Raw genomic sequence first — 21,541 nt, 5'->3', positions numbered from 1 at the left:
TCCTTCATTCTCAAACTTTCTAGAATCTCTTTTGGCACCTCCTCCTTGAATTCTTTCTTCTTCTCTCAACTTCAATCACACATAGGAAGAAAAAAGTATGTTTTGTGTTACTGAATTCTTTGTTTCTTCTTCTGAAGTATAAACATAGAGGAGTTAAATATTGTACTGTCTCTGCCCACACAGTTTTCTGAGATCCGCAACTGGCCAGTCTTTCCTGTTGAATGGCCCTCTCTTCTCCAAAGCTTTTCTTTTATCTCTTCTTTAAAGATCTCGCAGAGCAGTTAGTCAACATGAATGTTATTGGTCAGAGCACATGGTTACCCTTCTAAGCCAACCTGAGTGACCCTGATCCTATGGATATGAGTGTACTTTTTTAGTCAGTTTCTACCAGGATGGGGGGTGGCGATCAAAACAGAGTACAAATGAGCAAGAGTAAGCCAACTTTCTGAAGAACTGGACCCCATGACCTAGTAGAAGAGGGGAGAGTGCTCTTACCTGAGGCAAATCCCAGAATAACCACAGCCATTAGCCAGCAGAAACGCATGAGGTCTCCAAAAATCATCTACAGGAAATGGAAGGGAAGGGAAGGTGAAGTGGCTGTCTCTCTACAGCCATCCTGCTAGATTGGAGGCCCCCTAGCTCCACCAGATTCACTCAGAGCAGTATTTTGTTTTCCTGTTTGCTCTGACTTCCTCCCTTTGTCCAGAAATGTCCTAAGGCTAAAGCCAGAGGAAGCTTTGGGGAAAGCACTGACCTTCTGGATCATGATGCTGAAGGGACCAAGCATCTGGAATCCTCGAGCGAAATACATAACACTGCACCAGCCCAGCACCAGGGCGATGGACATAGGCACCATCTCTCCATTCATGTTGGAGAGCCGCATCACCATGGTCACCAGCACCATGCAGGCATAGATGATGCTGGGGGGGGGGGGGGGGGGAGGCAGAGAACAATGAATGAGAGAGGAAAAATTCTTGGTCTCCTCTAGCATGGTGAAAACTTGTGGTAGTACCCCCACAGGCTTAGTCCTTACACCCAAAACACACATACGAGCCTGCTGGAGAGAAATCCCTGAAGGTGAGAGTCAACTGAGCTCTAGGTCCCAGAGAGTAAATGGGAGACCTGGAACAATTCTGGCAAGGGAAAGCAGGAGACCGAAAGGAAGGGACACTTACATGATGACATGGAATGGTCCCCCGAGGATAGTCTGTCCAAAATATCGAGAAGCACCAACCCTAAAGATGTCTGGGATCTAGGAAGAGGCCAGTAAAACAAAAGGACAATGTGGACTGCAGCTCAATCTGGGACCCCAGATGGATGGCCTCAGCTTGGACCTTGATGGTACCTCACCTCTAGGAGCAAGATGATCACAGCCCCTATGACGGTCACCAACTCCCCCACCAGACGGATTTTATCCTGCTGAGTCACATAGGCCTCCTGTGGGAGTAGTACAGGGTAAGCACTTTTTGATGGATCAAGAGTCAAATCTTTTTCAGGCAAGTGGTCTAAAGCAACTGAGGTCTGTCTCAGATACAGAAAAGCTCCCATTACCACCATCACTCCTCCCAGCCCCCACTATTGTATTTGTTATTGTGGCTAACTCTGTGATCAGGGCATTAGTCTATGTATCCAAAGCTTAATATGTGTTGTACATGCTAATAACATGAACCACCCCCTAGCAAATCGCTCTAATATATATGGTGAACAGTAATTTATGATGTGTGTACCAAGGGGCTGAGATCACATTTCAGAGCATTGAGTCGAGAAAGCTAAACCAACAGGAAGAAGTATTAGTGGTTTGGGATGGTTTCAACTATGCTGAAAGTCCAGCTTTTCCAATCTCATTGTGGTGTTTGGAAGATTGACTAGGCTGTAAACATATCACAGAACTCAGATTCCAGAATGGACCCAGAACCAACAAATTTTAGCAAAACCTTGAATAAGCCACCAAAATCTCTCCGTGTCTGAGGTTTCTCATCTGTAAAATGGAAACTTGAATGCTTCACCTTCCAGTGTTATTGTGGAGATCATATTAGGTGATGTATCTGGATGTAGTTTATAAACCAGAAAGCACCATAGATATATTAATTGTAGTTTCATTATGATTTGGCAACAGAAAAAATGTCAGAAAAAAGGGTTAGAGATATTGAATGGGTTTTAGTTTTGGAAGGGTTGAAAACTTAACTTTAGTTAATTTTTATCCTTATCCCTATCCTTTATCCTAGCCTTATCCTGAGCAATGGGTATAGAAGATATAGCCCTAAGGTCAAGGTCAAAGAAGACCATCCTCTTTATGTGCATGTGATTTCACAGTGAAAGTCTTACAACATTACACATATGCAGTGATAGAATTCTACAATAATGATCCTTAACTTTTTTTGGAGTTATGAGTCCATTGGAGAGTATCATTAAGACTGTGGACACTTTTACCGGAAAAATGTGTTCATATATATGTAATCTCCCCCATGAAATTGTACAAATAACTTCAACACATTCAGGTATGCTTTACACTTCGAGGAACTCCCTTCTCTAAGGTCACCTCTCTGAGTGGTGCACCCAAGAAAAGAGTTGAGAGTCCCTGGCTCCAGTGGGAAAGTTGATGATCTAAGCTAGGAAGGATGTGATCCCTCATTAGACGAAAGGAATGCTAATCATCTCTGCTCTGCTGATAAACTGGAACCTCTAAGCATCCCTCAGCAGGATGCTTGGTGAATGGTCCAGTGAGAGGCATAGCTTTGAAATAGGAAGAGATGCTATGTGGTAGGAGGTGATCAATGATATAAAGAAGGTACCACCAGGAGCCCCATGGTTGCTCAGAAAGTGACAGCTCCAAAGCAGCCAAGAATATAGCCTTCATGGAAGAGTAGGACCAGACTTACCAGCAGAGGGTGGAAATGTTTCACGTAAATCCAAGGGCCCAAGAGAGATCAGAAAAAGAGCTGGTGTCTATGTTCCTGGTAAACAATGTGATCTAACCACCTGTGGCTAGACTTCGGTGACTTTGTTGTTGTTGTTTAAAGAATTGATATTCTCCTGACAAACTGGTCAATTTTATGTTATCATCTAATGGACAATTTTCCTTGTGCCTTGCTTCCAAGGAGGCTCCGAGGTTGCGTGTTTGTTCTGTTCTCTTTTGTTTTGTTTTTTATACTCAGGTCTAACTGAATTCCTCCACCTCTGTCCTGAAATTCAATTCATGAGCCTTGTTCTTTTTCTTTATTTTAATGTTCCTATAGCATCTCTCTTTAGTTGTAAAACATTCCAACTCCTTTTGAGGTCAGGTAGTGAGTGGGATAAATAATAAGTACATTAACTATCGAAATAAAATATCGGCATCTGTGCCAAATATGTGTCTGTACAAAAATTTTGAATTTTTTTTACAAGTTTGTATCTTGGTTAAATATGTCTGGAAAACTGCCACCAACCTTTCTTTCTTGGCTCAACTAAGTAAAAAAACTGCACAAGTTGGCACTGCACAAGTTGGCTCTGCGCATTTTGGGGGGAATCACAGCGCCCCTAGAGGACAGTGGGAGATGGGCAGTGGCTAGTCAGTCCCTCAGGAGATGAAAAGGTGAAACTCCCAACCCATGGAGAGGGTTGGGTACAGTCACCACACTCTTCTTCTGGGGCTTCCCCTCACCTCCACACCTCGGCTTGTTTAACAGATTCCTTTACAAGTAGGAGTTCTGGGGTGCCTGAGTTAGACGGTTAAGAGACAAACTTTTGGTTTTAGCTCAGGTCCTGATCTCAGGATGGGGAGATCAAGCCCCACTATGGGGCTTCTGTGCTCAGCAGGGAATCTGTTTGAGATTCTCTCTTTCCTTCTCCCTCTGTCCTCCACCCCAACCCTGCATTCTCTCTCTCAAATAAAACAAAAACAAACCAAGTAGGAGTTCTGCACAAGTTCACGTGAGTAACAGGTGTCCCGAGCTTTGTCACAGCTCCACCGGGGATCTGACTGTCCTAAAGTAGCTGCCTCCACAACTCTGTCCCCAAAGTCCTCTCCCCTAAACCAGGCCAGACAGTGCCACAGTCTCCTGTGGGCCCCCTTCCTCACTGCTGTCCAAGGTCACCACACAAGACCTTCACATAGGGGTTTTATTTGTCTTTAATTGCTCTCTCTAGAAAGTAAAAAGTAATATATATGTGTGAAAATTGCAATAAAAATAATGGCAGTTCATACAACACAATAGCACAAAATAACAAACAATCTAATTAAAAACTGGTCAGAGGAACTTAATAAATATTTTTTCCCAAAGACATATAAAGTTGCTCGACATCACCAATGACCAGGGAAATGCTAATCAAAACCAAAATGATATTATCACCTCACACCTGATAGAATATCATAAAAAAAAAAAAAACAGGGGATAACAATTTGGTGAAGATATAGAGAAAGAGAACTCTTATGCACTGTAGGAATGCAAATTGATACAGCACCATGGAAAACAGTATGGAGGTTCCTCACAAAATTAAAAACATAACCGCAATATGATCCAGAAATTCCACTTCTAGGCATGCACCCAGAAAAAATAAAAACAGGATCTTGAAGAGATATCTGCACCCCCATATTCATTGTAGCAGTATTCATAATAGCCAAGATGTGGAAACAACCTAAGTGACCATCAATGGATGAATGGATAAAAAAAACATGGACACAGTAAAATATTATTCAGCCACAAGAAAAGAAGGAAATGCTGCCATTTGTGACAACATAGATGGATCTTAAGGGCATTATCTTAAGTAAAATAAGCCCAACACAGAAAGACAAACTGCAAGTGCTACCAGTTATATGTGGGACCAAAAAAAAAAAAAAAAAAAAAAGTCAAAATCCTAGAAACAGAGAATAGAAAAGTGGTTGGCAGGGTCTGTGGAGTGGAAGAAATAGGGAGAAGTTGGTAAAAAGGTCTACACTTTTAAAGCTATAAGATAAGTAAGACTTAAGAACCTAACATACAACAGGACTACGGTGGATTACTACACTGTATTATACAACTGAAATGGCGCCTGGGTGGCTCAGACAGTTTAGAGTCCGACTTTTGGTTTTGGCTCAGGGTCATGAGATCAAGCCCTGCATGGGGCTCTGCCTTCAGCAGGGAGTTTGCATGAGGTTCTCTCTCTCCCTCTGCCCTTCCTGCTTGCACTCTCTCTCTCTCTCTCTCTAAAATAAATAAATAAATCTTTAAACAAATTTGCTAAGAGAGTAGAATTTAATTGCTCTCATCAAAAACTAGCAAAGAGAATAACTATGTGAGGTGGTGAATGTGTTAATGAACTAGATAGTGGGAACCCTTTCACATTGTACACATACTCCAAGTTACTGCAATGTATACCTTAGGTATCACGCAATTTTCTTAGTCAGTTATACCCCAATAAAGATGAAAAAATAATGGAGCCATTGGGCTTTTAGAACACTTTGCTTTTCCTTTTGTTTTAAGGGAGAATTCTAGTGTTTCACACTTATACGTATAAGTCTGGCTCTCAATTTGGAATAGATAACTTTTCAAAGTTGAGATTTTCATGTTTAAAAAATGGACAGGAGCACTGAATTTTGATGAATGACTTATTGATGTCTATTGAACTGATAATAAGAATTCTCCCTTCATTAACCACCTCCATTAGTTAAGCCTAAACTCAAGCTGGGAATGAGCTTTCCTTTGAATTTCTGAGAATTTTATTCTTTGGAGATTGAATTCAAAATTTTCTGTCTAACATGAAAAAGTGCTCAATATCACTCGGCATCAGAGAAATACAAATCAAAACCACAGTGAGATACCACCTCACACCAGTCAGAATGGCTAAAATTAATAAGTCATGAAATGACAGATGTTGGCAAGGATGCAGAGAAAGGGGAACCCTCCTACATTTTCGGCGGGAATGCAAGCTGGTGCAGCCACTCCGGAAAATAGTGTGGAGGTTCCTCAAAAAGTTGAAAATAGGGCTAACCTATGACCCAGCAATCACACTACTGGGTATTTACCGTAAAGATACAAATGCATTGGGGCGCCTGGGTGGCTCAGTGGGTTAAGCCACTGCCTTTGGCTTAGGTCATGATCCCAGGATCCTGGGATCAAGTCCTGAATCGGGCTCTCTGCTCAGCAGGGAGCCTGCTTCTCTTTCTGCCTCTCCCTGCCACTCTGCCTGCTTGTGATCTCTCTCTCTCTCTCTCTGACAAATAAAAAAATAAAATCTTAAAAAAAGAAAAAAATACAAATGTAGTGATCCAAAGGGGCACATGCACCCAAATGTTTATAGCAGCAATGTCCACAATAGCCAAACTATGGAAAGAACCTAGATGTCCATCAACAGATGAATGGATAAAGAAGAAATGATACACACACACACACATACACACTGGAATGTTATGCAGCCATAAAAAAGTTGAAATCTTGCCATTTGCAACACCATGGATGGAACTAGAGGGTATTATGTTAAGCGAAACAAGTCAATCAGAAAAAGACAATTATCATATGATCTCTCTGATATAAGGAATTTCAGAGGCAGAGCAGGGGTTCGTGGAGGGAAGGGAGGGAAAAATGAAACAAGATGGGACCAGGAAAGGAGACAAGCCAAAAGAGACTCCTAATCTCAGGAAACAAGCGGAGGGTTCCTGGAGGGGAGGGCGGTGGGAGAGATAAGATGGCTGGGTGATGGACATTGGGGAGGGTATGTGCTATGGTGAGTGTTGTGAATTGTGTAAAAATGATGAGTCACAGACCTGTACCCTGGAAACAAATAATACATTATGTGATAATTTTTTAAAAAAAGATTTTCTGTCTATATCCAGAAGCTGACCCACAGCTTTCGGGATTTGTGGTCTTCGTAAAATGGTTTTGGGATCAGGTTGTGTTTGACAAAGTAAAGTAGAAGACATACTCCTTCTTGAGGCCCTGTTCATTCAATCTCCCAGTTCTCTCTCAAACGCTACCCTTTCCCTCAATTCACAGCACTTTTCCCTTAATGCAAACCCGTGGCATCTGTCATCTGGTTTGCCATGAAGCCATGTCCCTCATTTGGCCCACTCCCCACCGTGCTTCTGGACTGGTCTTTCTAAAATGCTTATGTCATGACATGGCATCCCTGTTCACTACATTTCCTTGTTGCCTTAAGTCTTCAGAATAGAAATGAAAGGGAGAGGGGTGCTGGGGTCACTCAGTCAGTGAAGCATTAACTCTTGGTGTGGACTAAGATCATGATCCAAGGGCTGTGGGCTCAAGCCCCACGTTGGGCTCTGCGCTGAGTAGGGAGTCTGCGGGAGAGGTTCTTTCCCTCTGCCCCTCCCCTTGCTTGCATGCTCTCTCTCTTTCTCTCTCTCAGTCTCTCTCTCAGGTAGATAGAGAGATAAATAAATAAATAAATAATTTTAAAAAAGAATTGGAGGGAAGACGTGAATGGAGGGTGCTCTAAGGTCTTTATCGTAGCAGAAATCCCATTGATAATGTCTAAATTTAATTAAGGAATAAAGACACAAGCGTATTGTTCAGCAGGGTGGCGATAACAACCGGAATGAAAAGCTTAAAGAGGTAAAACCTCGTTGTCTTCATGGAACAAGACATATGTCAGGAGGGGCCGGCCCCCATGCTCTTCATTATGCCTGCCCTCTGATTTTTAAATCATGGGCCTATATTCTTTTAATTAGGAGTGCCACCGGAAGGGGTGAATTTAAGAAAATAAGATCTGGACTACCGTATGTCGTGATGTACAGAACCCTTGCTGGTCTGGTTCCTCCTCTGTGTCCCCATGTTCTGTGTGATGCTCTAGCCACACGGAACTATTGGGGTTCTTGAGTGTTAATCCAGGCCTTTTTGTAGACTGTGCCCTCTTCTTAAAATGCCCTCCTTCATCACAGTTCCTGGTGCACCTTAAGCCTTAAAAGTCAGGTGATAGCATTCCTCCTAGGGCTCCTCTCCTGCTGCTCCACCCCAGCTCGGGGGTTCTCCCCCAGGCACCTGGCACCACTCTGCTTACAGACCTTACCCAGCACACTATAATTATCAGGGTACTCCATGCCTCACCTGTAATCTCAGAGCTCCCTAAGAGCAGGAGCATCTCACTGCTTTTCAGCCACAATGCACAGCGCACCGTGTAGAGGATGCTCTATTCGTTTGAAAGAAGGATGGGGTAAGCAGGCAGGTGCAAGCTGAGCATGATCTGAGAGTTGCAGAAGGGAGATAAAGATGGAATCCGGAAGAGGGACTGGAGGAAACCCATCTGGAAGCAAATGGGGAGAAGGTCACAAAGAATTGGGCTTTTCCAGGATTCTGAGATTTGTAGCTCAAGGTCACCTAAGAGGGCCTGGCTAATAATGCACTGAGAAAATACCCTACCCCGCTCCTCTAAAAATAAATGTCTCTCATTAATGACTGGAATTCTTCACATCATCATATGCTTGGAATTTCAGTTGTCAACAACCAAATCCCCTGAGGAGGCTGATCATTCATACTTCATGGAAGTGAGCCTAATGACCTTGCTCTCATTTACCAGCTGGCTGAGCTCACTGCCTGGAAGGAAATGCCCAGAGTGGGTGGGCATAGCAGAGTCAGAGTCACCTGCACCATGTGGAGAAGGGCAGAGAGCGTGAGCAACCCAGAAGAAGTGAGAAGACAGCAGAAACAATGCTCCATTTCCAGTCCTAGACCTTCTTTTCCTCCCCAAGACCCCAACTTGCAAAGGAAGTTCCCAGAAAAAGTCCTGCTGGGTCGTAATGAGGGGCTACTCTGATCCTCTAGAGTGTGCAGGGGTTCCTAACCAGAGCTGCTCCTAACCCTCGGTGTCCCCCATCCAGACAGTGAGAGATGAGGCATAGCTAGACCAAGTGGAGCATGTGGCAGGCCCCAGGAGGCCCTCAAAGCCTGGAGCCGTGAGTTTCTCTGTGGGACCACAGAGAAAGAAGACTGGGACCCAGCATATCACTCCGGAGAGACAAATGGCCTAGCTCAGTGGTTAAAAGCGAAGTTCTTAAGTGAAGCAGACCAAAATCCTGGTCCCAGGGCTGCCCTTACCAGCTGAGTGTCTTTGCCAAAGTACTTAACCTCTCCTGACCTCAGATTCATCATCTTTAAAATGGTGACACTTTTCCTTAGTAATTAGGGTATCTATATGGATTAAATGATATGAGGCTTTGTCATCCGAAATGTGGCCCACGGAATCAAAACATCAGCATCCCCTGCAGCTAGTTGGAGATCTCGGGTCCCACTGGAGCTTTATTGTCAGAATCTGCATTTTAATCAGCTCCCACAAGCACTGGTAAATGCGTGTCAAGTGCACAAAGCAAGCACTTAGCACATGTTATTTTTACCTACCAAACTCCCTACTTCTGTTCATCTCTTTTCCTTTTTAATTTGCTGTGCTTGTCCCCAATAAGGTGCTTAGGATTCCTGAACCATGTTGTGCAGAGCTGGCTATCAGTTGGGTTTTCAAATAGCTGCGGTGTTTTGGGTTGTTCAGAGCTTGTGAGGAATAATGATGTGTAGACAAATCAATCGCACTGACCAGGACAGCGGGAGGACAACATTTGTTTTTTCTTCTTCTTTTTTTTTTTTTTTTTTTTGCCCAAAGCAAATATTTAATAAATGATTCCTGAATTATTCAGTTTGTTGTTGCTTTCGTAGTTATTCTTAGGACAGTGTTCTTTCTATTCCTTTTTAAAATTTTAATTTTAAAAATTAAAAAATTAAAAAATAACTATAGTTCATAGACGGTGTTAAGTTAGTTTCGGGAGTATAATACAGTGATTCGACAATATCACCCAGGGTCTGAGATAAGCAAGTGTACTCTGTATCCCTCTCCTGTATTTCACTCTTCTTCTCTGATAATCGTGTTTGTTTTCCATTGTTAAGAGTAGCGTTTTGTTTGTTGTTGTTGTTGTTCGTCTCTTTTCTTTGCTTTGTTTTGTTTCTTAAATTCCACATGGAAGTGAAATCCTAAGATAATTATCTCTCTAACTGACTTACTTCACTTAGCATTATACTCTCTAGCTCCATCCACGTCCTTGCAAAATCATTTAAATGAATGGAAACCTATGAGTCATTCCGGCCACGGTCTGTGCACTTCTCTGCTGATCTAATCCATTGTGCCATAGCGATGCCAAACCCTGCCCCCAGCACATCCCTAGGCCAACCCACCATTATCTCTTGCTTGCTGAACCATAACAGCCTCTTAACTGGTCTCCCCACATCCACCCTGGTGTCCTCAAATCTGCTCTCCACCTTACGAACAGAGATGTTTTTCTAAATCAAAGGTCTTGTTAAGTTCCTCCCCTATTTAAAATCCTTCTGAGCTTCCCATTACCTTTGGCATAGAAAGTACAATCTTCAAGATGGCCTGCAAAGCCCTTCATGATTTGAGCATGATTTGAGCTGCCTGGACAACCTCATCTGGCAGCTTCCGCCCTGCCCAGCTCCTGTGCTCTAGCTCTTCTTTTGGTTCTCAGATGTTGGCAAAATTCTTCCTAAGGCAGGGGTTTTTTGGGTGCATGCTTTCCACCTAAGACTAACTGCACCTTTAACCGGTGTGCAGCTCTCGGCTTAGGTATATCCCTCAGGGAAGCTGCCTCTGGCTTTTCAGCATGTCTAGGCCCCTCTTTTAAACTCTCATAATATCCTGTCTTTTTTCTTGTCATACGAAACCATAATGTGAATTGTAACAATCACAGGTCGTGATGAAATTTCTATTCATTCACTTAACATCAACCAGTCTGTAGACTCCAAAAGGGCAGAGATCATGTGTGTTTTGCTCAGACCGTGATAAATTCCTAATGCCTACAACAATGTCCAGGCTCTACAGGCTCTCCATGATTATTTGCTTAATGAACAAATTAGTGAAATGCTTTTGGGAAAAGGGCAGGAGAGAGATCGAAGAAGTCTTCAGGAGACAAAGAGGAATTTCAATGAGAGAGCAATGCCCTCTTGCTGAACAGCACATCAGGAAACTAAAAGATCAGAGGGATTGACTTAAGACTGGAAAGTTGTAGATGAATAGGTTTCAGAAACAGAAGCCAGTAAGTAGTTCTCAGCCCCAGGTGAATATTAGGATCACTCAAAGAGTTCTTAAAAATACCATCGACGGAGGGCTGCATCTTCACATATTCTGTTGTATTAGAAACAAATACTGTTACTGTCTTCCCATGTTGGTTAAAAGCCACTGATCTAGTAAGAGTTAGGATCTATGCAAGGTCGAACAACTACTTCAGAGTTAGGACTAAAACCCAAGCTGCTCGACTCCTATGCTTGGCGCCTTCCTCTCGTCTGGAAACCCAAGAGAACTAGCATTACAGTGTATGTCGTTCTGCCTAAACCAAGTAGAATTGAATGGAGGTAGGAAATCAACTCAATTAATAGAGTTCTTGGGAAACTCTGGAAATGCACAACTTTTATAGCTGAACAATGAGGCATCTTAGAGTGCAGTAACCCCCAAAGATATCTCGAAAACTGGACAGAGACATTCACTCCATCCTCATTTCTGTCTGCTTCTGTGGCATTTGCACCACCACATATAGACAGATGAGTTTTTCTTCTCCTTTCAAATGTCCTGAGAAGGTGATGCTGGGCTGCTCTTGTGGATCCCATGAGATCCACAGGGGAAATCCGTCAGTGACTGAGAGAGCCTTGCATGCACAGATTTATTGTATAATTAGATAGTAAAGTATTCATTTGTCTAAGATAAAGCTCCATGGACTAACCAACATGTCAACAATTACATTAATTAAATCATGACATTATTGGTGCATTTTCATTTTTCTAAGACTCTTAAGTAATGGAAAGCAAAAAAAAAGAGAGAGAGAGGGAGAGAGAGAGAGAGAATTTCCTAATATTAACAAGCCTGGTACATTGAGAAAGCAGGATCTTTCAGACCATAGTGATAAATTTAGGAGCCCCTGATATTATCCAGATGGGCTTACTAATGAGTAAGAGGACACAGATAAACCAGAAACTCAGGACACCCATCAAGGAGGAACACGAAACAATAGCAACCTTCCATTGTTGGTCTTTGCTACCTGAACCCCTTACAGAAGCATTCCTAATCTCTGAGCCCCTCCCTCCCACCAAGAAAGGAACATTTAAAAGTTAATAGTCTTCTATTTGGCCTAAAGAATCTATTATCTAGGTGGAAGACAAAAGGGTAACGATGATAAGAGTGGGGGAGGAAAGAAGAGGAAAGAAAAAAAGAGGGAGTGGGAGGTGTTCTCAGCTATAATTATGCTCCCCTTAGTCCTGTGGTAAGGGGGGAGGGATCTTCTAACTAGAGACCATCTGGATCAAAGGAAGAGATTAGTCCTGTGCCAAAGAGAAAGGGGCACATAGAGAAGACTCCAAGTAATCAATCGTTCAGCATCACACAACTCTTAGGCCAGAATGCTATCTACATTCTAAATCCAGAAAAATCCCAGGTAAGCTTGGGACTAAGGAGGACCAGGAAAACAAGATGACTGATAAATAGGGTCTAGAATGTTGGGAAAGCCCAGCTGCCCTCAACTCATTCATGTGTATACGTTTTCCCCATTTCTAGTCCCACTGGGCCATGTCTTCAAAATCCGTATTTCCCCTTCTGTGGGTTCCATGTTGGGGCCAGCCCTCATGCCCACTTTGAGATGCATGGGACACAACCTCCCCCAACGCATGAGTGCCCACTCTAACAAGGCAGCCCCACCACAATCAGGATAGTCCTCTCCAGGGAGAACACTTGACTCAGTCAGAGACTGGCTCTGGATCCATGAGCACACTTTATACTGAGAAGTGGTTAAGAAGCAAGAGAGATGGAGTGTCTTGCCCTACTCTAGGGTTTGATGAGGCTTTAGTCTGCTGCTTCTCTGTGCCTCCCACTAAGCTGACTCAGAGATTTTTCTCATTGACTGGGCAAACGGCTTATGTTCCCCTTCTGACCCAAATGATCCCTCTTCCTAGCTTAGGCTGCATCCTACCTGTGGCTGGCCCAGCCTGCATACAACATCAACCTCCAGTCACCTAGCTCTTACTTACTAGGGAAAATTCTTTCTTCCTCTGTCTTCTGCTTCCTGCCCATACATGTGCACGCATTTTTGGCTATTTCAGGTCAGCAGGACAACAATTTTGGTTACCCATGAACAGGAAACCAATGCAATGCAGCCATACTTGCTGACTACATATGCTTGGGAGCACTCACTAGAGTCTACTCATTCTGTCACCCATGAAGGAGAGTTTGCTCCCTTCAACAGCTGACTCTCAGAGCTCCTCTAGACCTCTACTGAGCCATCCTTACCTCCCTGGGTCTCTGAAGGACACTACAGAATGGCAAGCCCACAGGTGTCAACGGAACCTCAAAAATTATTGACTGCAACCTGCTACTTAATCCAGGCCCCCTTCTTCAGCAGACCAGGCAGGTGGTCAGACAGAGAACACATGATTGTCAACACCCTTATATTGACAGCATACAGGAGAGAACGTAGGCCAGGGGGGATGCCTGTGTTGCCCTCGCACACCAGAAATCGACTCAGAAATGTACCCGGAGCACAGGTTTCCTCCTTTTAGAACAACAGGCTTTGCAGATTATAAGAAGTTGACAAATGCATGGTGTTCGTAATACCAAGTGTTCTTTCAGGGTTAGTGAGAAAAACTACAGCTCCTTGGACAAGTGCGCTTTTGCTTATTAGGTCACCTTTTTGGTCTCCTATCTCATGCCTAATTTGCGTCTGGGTGATCAGGAGCCTGCAGCTTCTGGAGACCAGTGCGTGGTGCCTTTCCCAGGTTCCCCTCCACTCTCCAGCATCAGCATCCCCTGCTACCACTCCCTTCCACCCCCTTCAAAGAGGTGTCACCTGCAGTAGTTTCTGTTCAAGGACGGTATTATCCCGGGGGTCTGTGCGGTTGCCCATGCGGAACTTGAGGGGGCGGTAGATGCAGCAGGTGGTGAAGCAGATCATATACAGGGTATACAAGGCACCCAGAATGTAGAAGTACCGCCGCCCGTATTTCTTCCACTTGAAGCTCACCAGCTGCTTCACTGGGGTCTGCTCCAGGATCTGGCGAGCCTGGCATGGAAGCAGAGTACAGATGGGGGTGGCCAGCCCAGTGAGGCAGGCAGGATTTCCTACCGGGTCCCAGAGGGCTGGGCTCTAACTGTGCTATCATCTTTCATTCAGTTAGCCAGCCATTTCATTTTCAGACAACTAGAAAATTTCCACTCTATGCTGAGCCTCATGTGAGTGCTGCAGGGGAACTATCATAGAAGTAAAACAAGGCATTTGAGCACCAATGAATTTAGAGGGATGAGTAGTACTTAGTGGAATGAAGAAGGAGGAGCTTGAGAAGATCCTTCCATGAAGTAGCAGCAGTTGCCAAGGCAGGGAGGTGAGAGAGGTCATCTGCAAATGAAAGCCGGGGGTGTCTGGGGACATGAGAGGACTGATGGGGAGTGGCAGGCAGGAGTTATAAGGGGTGACATGGATACGAGGCAGACCATTGCACATTGTGAATGCCATAGTCAGGAATTTGAATGATCTTTCTGAATGCAATGGGGAGCATTGGGGGCACAAGCAAGGAAGCAGTCACATTTGCTCTGGAAGTGTTGTGGACCAGAGAGGCGCAATAAAGGCACAGGGGTTGGATGTGGCAATAATCTAAGCCCCCAGGGTGGGGTGGGACTCTGATGTAAGTACATGGTAAGAGGTTAAGCACAAATGAGAGAGAGGGACAGAAGGGATAAGGCATCTGAGAAAGTAAGAAAAGCCTAATTCAAAGCAGAGCTGGAGGAATTAACCATTAGCAAAAATAATATCTTTTCCACTGAACCCAGAGGGAAGAAGAGGAGGTGGGTATTTTCTGACATGTTTGGCAGCTCAGGGCAGGAAGTGGAAACATCTCCAGCCAGAGAGCCTGTTTTTGCCATAATGTGGGATTCTGGGCTTCTGGTGGAGCTAAAGGAGAGAGCTGGGAGGAATGTAAACGGGGCTCGGAATTTTGAGGGAAGGGAAAAGTAGTTGATCAAGACAAGAATGAAACTTGGAAAACACAGAGCTCGCTGAAACTGGGAACCTGGGATTTCTGTTGGCACTGTTCATGCAGAAGGATTGGGGTTATTTTTTATTTATTTATTTTTTTACTTACTTATTTATTTGACATAGCGAAAGAGAGAGAGAGAGCAAGTGCACGCATAAGTAGAGGAGTGACAGGCAGAGGCAGATGGAGAAACAGACTCCCTGCTGAGCAGAGAGCCCAATGCGGGGCTTGATCTCAAGAGCCTGGGATCATGACTTGAGCCAAAGCCAGATGCTTAACCAACTGAGCCATCCAGGCACCACTAAGAGATTGGGATTCTAATTCCTAAAAATTCCTGCTTGAAGTTTATTTGTTTCCAGGAATATTCTGCAAGCAAAATCACACAAACAGGCCTTTCAGGTTTTCTTCTATCTGTCACTACTAACAACTATCCAAGACTTACAGTCCTAGAGGGGTTCTTAGGATGGTCGTGTCGCAGATAAACAACAGAAATTATATCTTGTCACCATTTTGGAGGTTCCTGAGGGCTTGAAGCATGTTCTCCTCTCTACGACAGTCTTCAACAATTTTCCTTTCCCACCTATTAACTCAATTCAGTCCTATCTGAATAGTATCGCTGTTTCCCCCTCTCTGGAAAGCTTTCTTTTTCTTCACCTTTCTGGTGCTTTCAAACTCCCCATTGAAGACTCAGCTCAAGCCCTTCCTCTGTGACATCTTCTGTGGCCCATCCAGGACAAGTTACTTGACATCCATTTTGCTGCCACTTTTCATAATCCAGACCCCTCTAATGGCATAAGTGGTACCCACTGCAGTTACTAAGGACAGTGACCAGAATTTGAGGAGCAGACTGACAGGAACTGAGGTTTATTTCTGTAGTCTCAGTTCCTTCTACAGCAGCTGGGACTCAGAAGGTGCTCAATCCAGAATGAATGATAGGAAGTGACTTTGATTTGGAGAGGTCCTCAATTAAAACAATAGTATGACAAACGTAAGCAGAGGGGCTGGATACGGACAGAGGGAAAATGCAGTCAGACTGGACTTTTCTCCCAAAGGCCCCAAGGTTCTGTTCTCATGCCCAACTATTAAAAGGCAGGGAAGTATCTGGAGCTCAGGATCTAAGGAAACGGACAGGCCTTACTTGGATATTTGACAGCCCCAGGTCCACTGTGGCATCCATACCTCTCGCTTCTTGGAAGAAACCACGAGCTCGAGAAAGGACACATCCTCCCCCCAGGAGTCAATCTCCGTGAGGTCATAGAGAGTGGAGGTCAGCGGCCCGTACGTCCACTGGATGTGCTTCCGCTTCTGCATCAGGTGCTGGAACATCTGGAGGGACACGGTGGTGAGTCAGAGGGTCAGCGTGAGGAGCGGCCACGGGAACCACACCTCCCGGAGGGCTGCAGCGGGCTCCTGGGCACTAACGGGCAGTCCGCGAGCCCCACGCCTCTGCTGCGTGAACCTCCTTTGGTTTCTGCTTCTCCCTCTTTCCCACCAACCCTCTCAAGATGGCAAAGAAGAGGACAGGCCAAGGGAACAGCACTTGGGGTCACCAGAGCAGATATTCTAGAGTGCCCTTCTCCAAGCTCCGGATCAGGGAAGCCTGCAGCTGAGCATTTAGCCACGGAGTTGGGAGTAAGGGACTGTGCCCTGTGGGGGGGTGGCTTGGGAGGAAGGGTCTTTAGAAGGAGGCCACAGGGCCCAGGGAGCAAGCGTCCCTCACCACAGTGTTGCCCTCCACGCCGGCCAGCTTGAAGGGGGTGAGGCCCTGGTGATTGGGCACGAGGTCCAGGGACTGCAGGTGGTCCCTGTGCCCATCGTAGGACAGCAGCAGGTTGTACATTTGGCAGGCAAAGGTCTTGTTGGGCTGGAGGATGAGGATGTGCAACACGGTGTTTCCTGCGGGAGACACGGGTGTCGCATGGCCATTGCACCGAAGGCCCTGCTGTTCCCCTGCTCACCCCGAGACAGGCCTGGGGGCTGTCCAGGTCCCTGCCCTCCCAGCCCCCAGCATCCCAGCTCCCCTCCTCACCCCAGCTCTTACCCAGGGAGTCCTGGGCCCGGATGTCCGCTCCATGCTCAATGAGCAGCCGCACGATCTCCTCACTGCCCATGCAGGCAGCAAAAGACAAAGGGTGCTCCCCTGCGGACACACAGGGCTCCGTGGCATGAGTGCCCAAGGGGATGGGCAGTGTCCCTGAGCGACTACATCTGAGCTCTGGGCTTGGTGACACTTGTCAGCAGAACCAGAGGTAGGGTTGGAGCAAGTGCCATGGGGAGAACTGGCTCTGGCCTTAAGCCCTGTAAGGCCTGACCCCTCCCAGCTTTCCCCGGGGTTAGAGCCCTCCTCAGCCTCCCTCCCTTGGCTCTTGCCCACCTCCCCACTCCCCCTTCCTCCCAGTCCTGGCCCTGCTCCCACCAAAGTAGATGAGGTTGCGGGGGCTGCGGTGGAAAGCTGTGCCTGTCGCTCTTGCAGAGACGCTGGCCCCATGGGCAAGCAGGGTTCGCACCAAGTTCACGTTCTGATTCACGATGGCTATGTGCAGTGCAGTCTGACCTGGCCAGAGAGAGCTCTCAGTCATGGGGTCTGTCCCCAGGATCCTGCAGGGACACAGCATCCCACTGGCAGACAGGAGGTCTCTGATAGGTCCTGGCATAGATTTCCGTCCTTGGCTCACCATGGTGGCCTGGGACTGCAGGCGATTAGTCCCATAGACTGTCTACCTCACTGCCCTCACCTCTTGATTATTGTGGGTAGGGTGTACATATGACCACTCTAATGTTGCTATGAGAAAAAGAAACAGAGTTTGTCCTTCAGGGAACATGAGAGGCATTGAAAGGAAATGGAATGGCTGAAGAAAGTCACGGATGCTAAAGGCCAAGACCAGGACTTCTACATTCCTTCCAACTCAAGAGCAGCCCTCCTAAACCCTCTGTCTCTCCTTCCCTGCCCCTCCTTCAGAGGCCCAGGTTAAGAGGTGACATTGGCGCCTCCCGTCCGGTCTCCAACTTGAATTACTATGCGGCTCCTCACCTACAAATGGCTCACACAAGGTGGGCTCCTTGACCAGCTCCGGGGCAGCCTCTACCAGCACCATGGCGGCTTCGAGATTGTCATAGAGTGCGGCTATATGAAGGGCTGTCTCCCCCAGGGCTCCTGCGGCGGAGTATAAGATGGGGTGTCAGGGACTGCTGGGGCCTCTCAAGGAAGGGGCTCCAGCTGGAGGTACTCCCCACCACCCACTGCAGACCTCCTCAGCATCTGGGGGTCAGGCGGGCAGGCGCTTCTGGCCCTCCTCCCGTCACCCCAAGCCACGTCCCACCTCTCTGCCGGAAGTCACAGTTTCGGTCCAGCAGAAGCTTCTTCAGGACACACAGGTCATTTTCCTTGGCTGCCTGGAGCAGAGGAAACTCTTGGATCCTGGGAGCAGATGAACATGGGTCAGATGGAGACAGAATCACAGAGAGGCCAACAGAGAGAGAGGATCAGAGAAGTTTTCTACGTGGAACAGACAGGAGTCAAACAAGGTGTGCAGTGGCATGCTGGAAAGAGTTATTTGTTGGAGTCTAGCTGAGGGTCAGACGGGGATGAGCCTGGCTCTGGGCTCCCCCTGTGGTTGCATCATTGCCAGCTTTTCCCAGGGCGAGGGGTAGAGGGAGTGGGGTGTTACTCAAGCCTTAGGTGGGTAGGAAAGTCTGTGGGGGGGCAGAAGGCCTGAGCACCTGAGCAGGCGGCCCTAGGGACACTGACAGGAAGCCATCAGGGCCTGGACTGTCTGAATCCATCTAGGCTGAGTAAATATTTTCACCCCTGCTCCCAGGCCTGCTGAACCGGCTCTCCTTGGGCAAGGGGAACTTTGAGAGACCAGAGGGGCAGAGAGGCCAAGATGGGCCAGTTGTTGGGACTTGGGAAATTTACAAGCTGCCAAAATGCCAAATACCCCTCTGGGCCGCTGAGATACATATCCCTGCTGTCGGTGGGGAGGGGGAGATCTGGAGAGGGGTACAGACTGTCTCATCCTTCTGTGTTTTACCCCATTCCTGATGGAGGAGGAGCATAGCCTCGGGCTTCTCTGGGAACAGAAGCCTGTGGAGATATCCAACCTAAGGTGCCTCTTGTCAATTGATCTTTGTTTCTCCCCTGCCTTGACAAACCAAACGAGAGATAAAACTGAAGCCCATCCTGCTGGGCAAGCACATGTGGGCTCCCAAGCTGAATACAAGGCAAGTGAGGGTCATGAGGGAGAGATGAAAGGCAGACAAACAGAATGACCAGTGGTTCCCATGATGTCCCCAAGCCCCCAGATCTTCACGTCCCATTGCCCTGGGAGCCAGAGCAAGAACTTTTTTACTTAAAGAAGAAGCTTTTTATCTTAAGGTAGAGCTCAAATCTGTCAGTTAGAAAAGTACTCTCAGGAGGGACCAGCAGAGTATGGGCCAGCCCCTCTCCCATCCCACCCAGTGGGAGTCCGCCCAGCTCAGGGCAACCAGGGCCAGAGTTCACCTCTTCTTCTAGGGGCAGCATACACAGCCCTCGCAGCCAGGCCTCTAGCCCACCACCATCTGCAGAGGGGAGGTCCGGAACACAGCTCTCTCTCCAAGACCGCCCTAGTCTCACCCAGGAGTTTGGAGGGAGGTGGGGAGGCCAAAGTTCCCTCCCAGGGGCTGGGGTGGGGGTTGGTGAGCAAGCAGAGAGCCTTTCCCAAATGCGGACTGAGACTGTCCCCAGGGCCAGCTGCACAATTTGTGAGGCCCAGGGCCAAATGAAAATGCAGGACTCCTACTTCAAAAATGAAGCATTTCGAGTTGACAAGAGCAGCTCATTAAACCAAGGGGTCCCGTGCCACTGGCACTGGAGAGACCGCCCGCACAAGAAGACAGCCCCAGCTAGACCACAGACCTGCTCCTGTCCGCTCCCTGAACCCCTAGGCAGCTCTCTGATGGGCGACCAGGTCCCCAAATGCTCTGAGGCAGAGGCCCACCTGCAGGAGGGGTCCCGGCCCTGGCCACTTGTCCATGAAATGATCTGTCCCCAGGTGTACCAGCCCCACCTGACCTGAAGGCGTCCCAGGAGCAGGTACAGGCCTCATTCAATCTCTGTGTCCTCGGGATATGGCCTGGACACGGTAGACTCCTCAATAAAAGGCAGATAAGCTTGAGTTTCCCTTATCAGCTGGTCAGCTCCAGATGTAATGCAAAGCCAAGCTCCCCTCCCCTCGCACACAGCCCACTTTCATTCATACTAATGGGAATTCCTCAGTCTTTCTCCAGGGGACAAGTCTTTCCCAACCTGTGGGATCTCATGCCTCCCCCCAGTAACTTGCCCTCTATCAGCCTGCACCTTCCTACCTCCCCCGTCAGACTTCTTTGGTCTGGTCCCGTTCTGTCCCCCGCACCCGCCCCGTCCACCATGAGGCAGCCAGGTTAGAACTGTGGTGTCATTTTGTCCCTGGCTTGGAACCTACGTTGAGTCTCCTCCTGCCCTACCCACGAAAAGTGGCAGCTGGGGTTTGTAACCAGGGGGCTGGGTACAGCCCAGTGCCTGGCATTGCATTCCAGGTTGCTCCAAGGGGTAGATACACCCGAGTGGCTCAGAGGGCCCTGAGGTCGGGGAGGGGTGGGAGGCAGCATGACTAGGGCAGCCTACCTCTTCTGTTGCAGCATGTGGGCCTCATCCACACGCTGATCCCAGTCCGGCTCTCTGACCAGCCAGGAGGCCAGAAGTTTCTGGAGTTGGACCCAGGGTCCCTCTGTCTTAGGTGGAGGAGCCCCCATATCTTCTCCTTTCAGGCACTGGCAGGTTAGGGAATGTGGTAAAAGGAGCCAGTCTGGGACTCCTTAACGGAGGAAGAGGCGGAGTCTGTTTGGGGTTGGGAGTATCTCCAGTGTGACTTGTGTATGCAGCATGCTGCTTGTGGGTGGGGTGTGTGTGTGCGCGCGTGTGTATGTGTGTGTACGCATGCGCACGCCTGCACACACTGAGGGTACTCGGGGGCCTTGTCAGGAGACAGCAGCTTCACCTGGAGGAGGAGGAGCTCTTTCTCCAGAGCCCCTGGGGCACAGAACCCAAGAGCTGGGAGGGGAGAAGCGAGGAAATTCCATTCCTGGCGGTGGGCTGAGGCTGAAGCCGAGGCAGGGGATGTGAGGAAAGGTGAGGCAGTAGAAAATAGAGGGGAAGCAGGATGGAGCCCAGAAGGCGGGCCCCCCAAGCTAGGTGAGCACTTAGTGGGATACAGGACAGGAGGAAAGTGAAGCCTTCCAGCTCAGCCATCAGGCAGGTCCTCGTTTGAATTCAGATCAATTAGGCCAGCTTTCTGGGCCTCAGTCTTCCAATCTGTAGAATTGGGCCAATGATTGTGCTGTCTCATGGAGTCCCTTAAAGCATGATCGGAAGAGCCCGGGGACGGTTGGTTCTCCTTCCCCACACAGGCTCCAAGCCCTAAGGTGCTGCTTCTCTGTGTTGGGGTTGTCTCTGTCCTCAACCCTACAGCCCGCCTCCCAGGGACTTCCTGGCTACCCTCCTCTGCCTTCCCTCACAGCTTCTACCTAGTCAGGGTAGAGCCCAGAGGTAG

The 21,541-nt window shown here is 47.5% G+C and overlaps 1 protein-coding gene across 1 annotated transcript in view; it reads right to left on the bottom strand.

The window, feature by feature from the left end:
• TRPV5 (transient receptor potential cation channel subfamily V member 5) overlaps nucleotides 1-20,744 on the bottom strand; it is a 28,831-nt gene extending 8,087 nt beyond the window's left edge. Inside the window, exons 1-12 of the mRNA XM_059395582.1 lie at nucleotides 20,617-20,744; nucleotides 18,293-18,390; nucleotides 18,004-18,126; nucleotides 17,389-17,526; nucleotides 17,014-17,112; nucleotides 16,693-16,868; nucleotides 16,152-16,298; nucleotides 13,793-14,005; nucleotides 1,351-1,437; nucleotides 1,176-1,252; nucleotides 755-920; nucleotides 496-562 (exon numbers count right to left, since the gene is read on the bottom strand). Of these exons, the coding sequence (XP_059251565.1) occupies nucleotides 496-562; nucleotides 755-920; nucleotides 1,176-1,252; nucleotides 1,351-1,437; nucleotides 13,793-14,005; nucleotides 16,152-16,298; nucleotides 16,693-16,868; nucleotides 17,014-17,112; nucleotides 17,389-17,526; nucleotides 18,004-18,126; nucleotides 18,293-18,390; nucleotides 20,617-20,744 (1,519 nt within the window). The remainder of the gene's footprint in view (nucleotides 1-495; nucleotides 563-754; nucleotides 921-1,175; nucleotides 1,253-1,350; nucleotides 1,438-13,792; nucleotides 14,006-16,151; nucleotides 16,299-16,692; nucleotides 16,869-17,013; nucleotides 17,113-17,388; nucleotides 17,527-18,003; nucleotides 18,127-18,292; nucleotides 18,391-20,616) is intronic.
• Nucleotides 20,745-21,541: the final 797 nt, after the last annotated feature.

The sequence above is a fragment of the Mustela nigripes genome, chromosome 4, assembly GCF_022355385.1.
Source record: "Mustela nigripes isolate SB6536 chromosome 4, MUSNIG.SB6536, whole genome shotgun sequence".
Lineage (NCBI taxonomy): Eukaryota > Metazoa > Chordata > Mammalia > Carnivora > Mustelidae > Mustela > Mustela nigripes.
The sequence above is the reverse complement of the archived record's forward strand: the minus strand, read 5'-3'. Positions and strand labels throughout refer to the sequence as shown.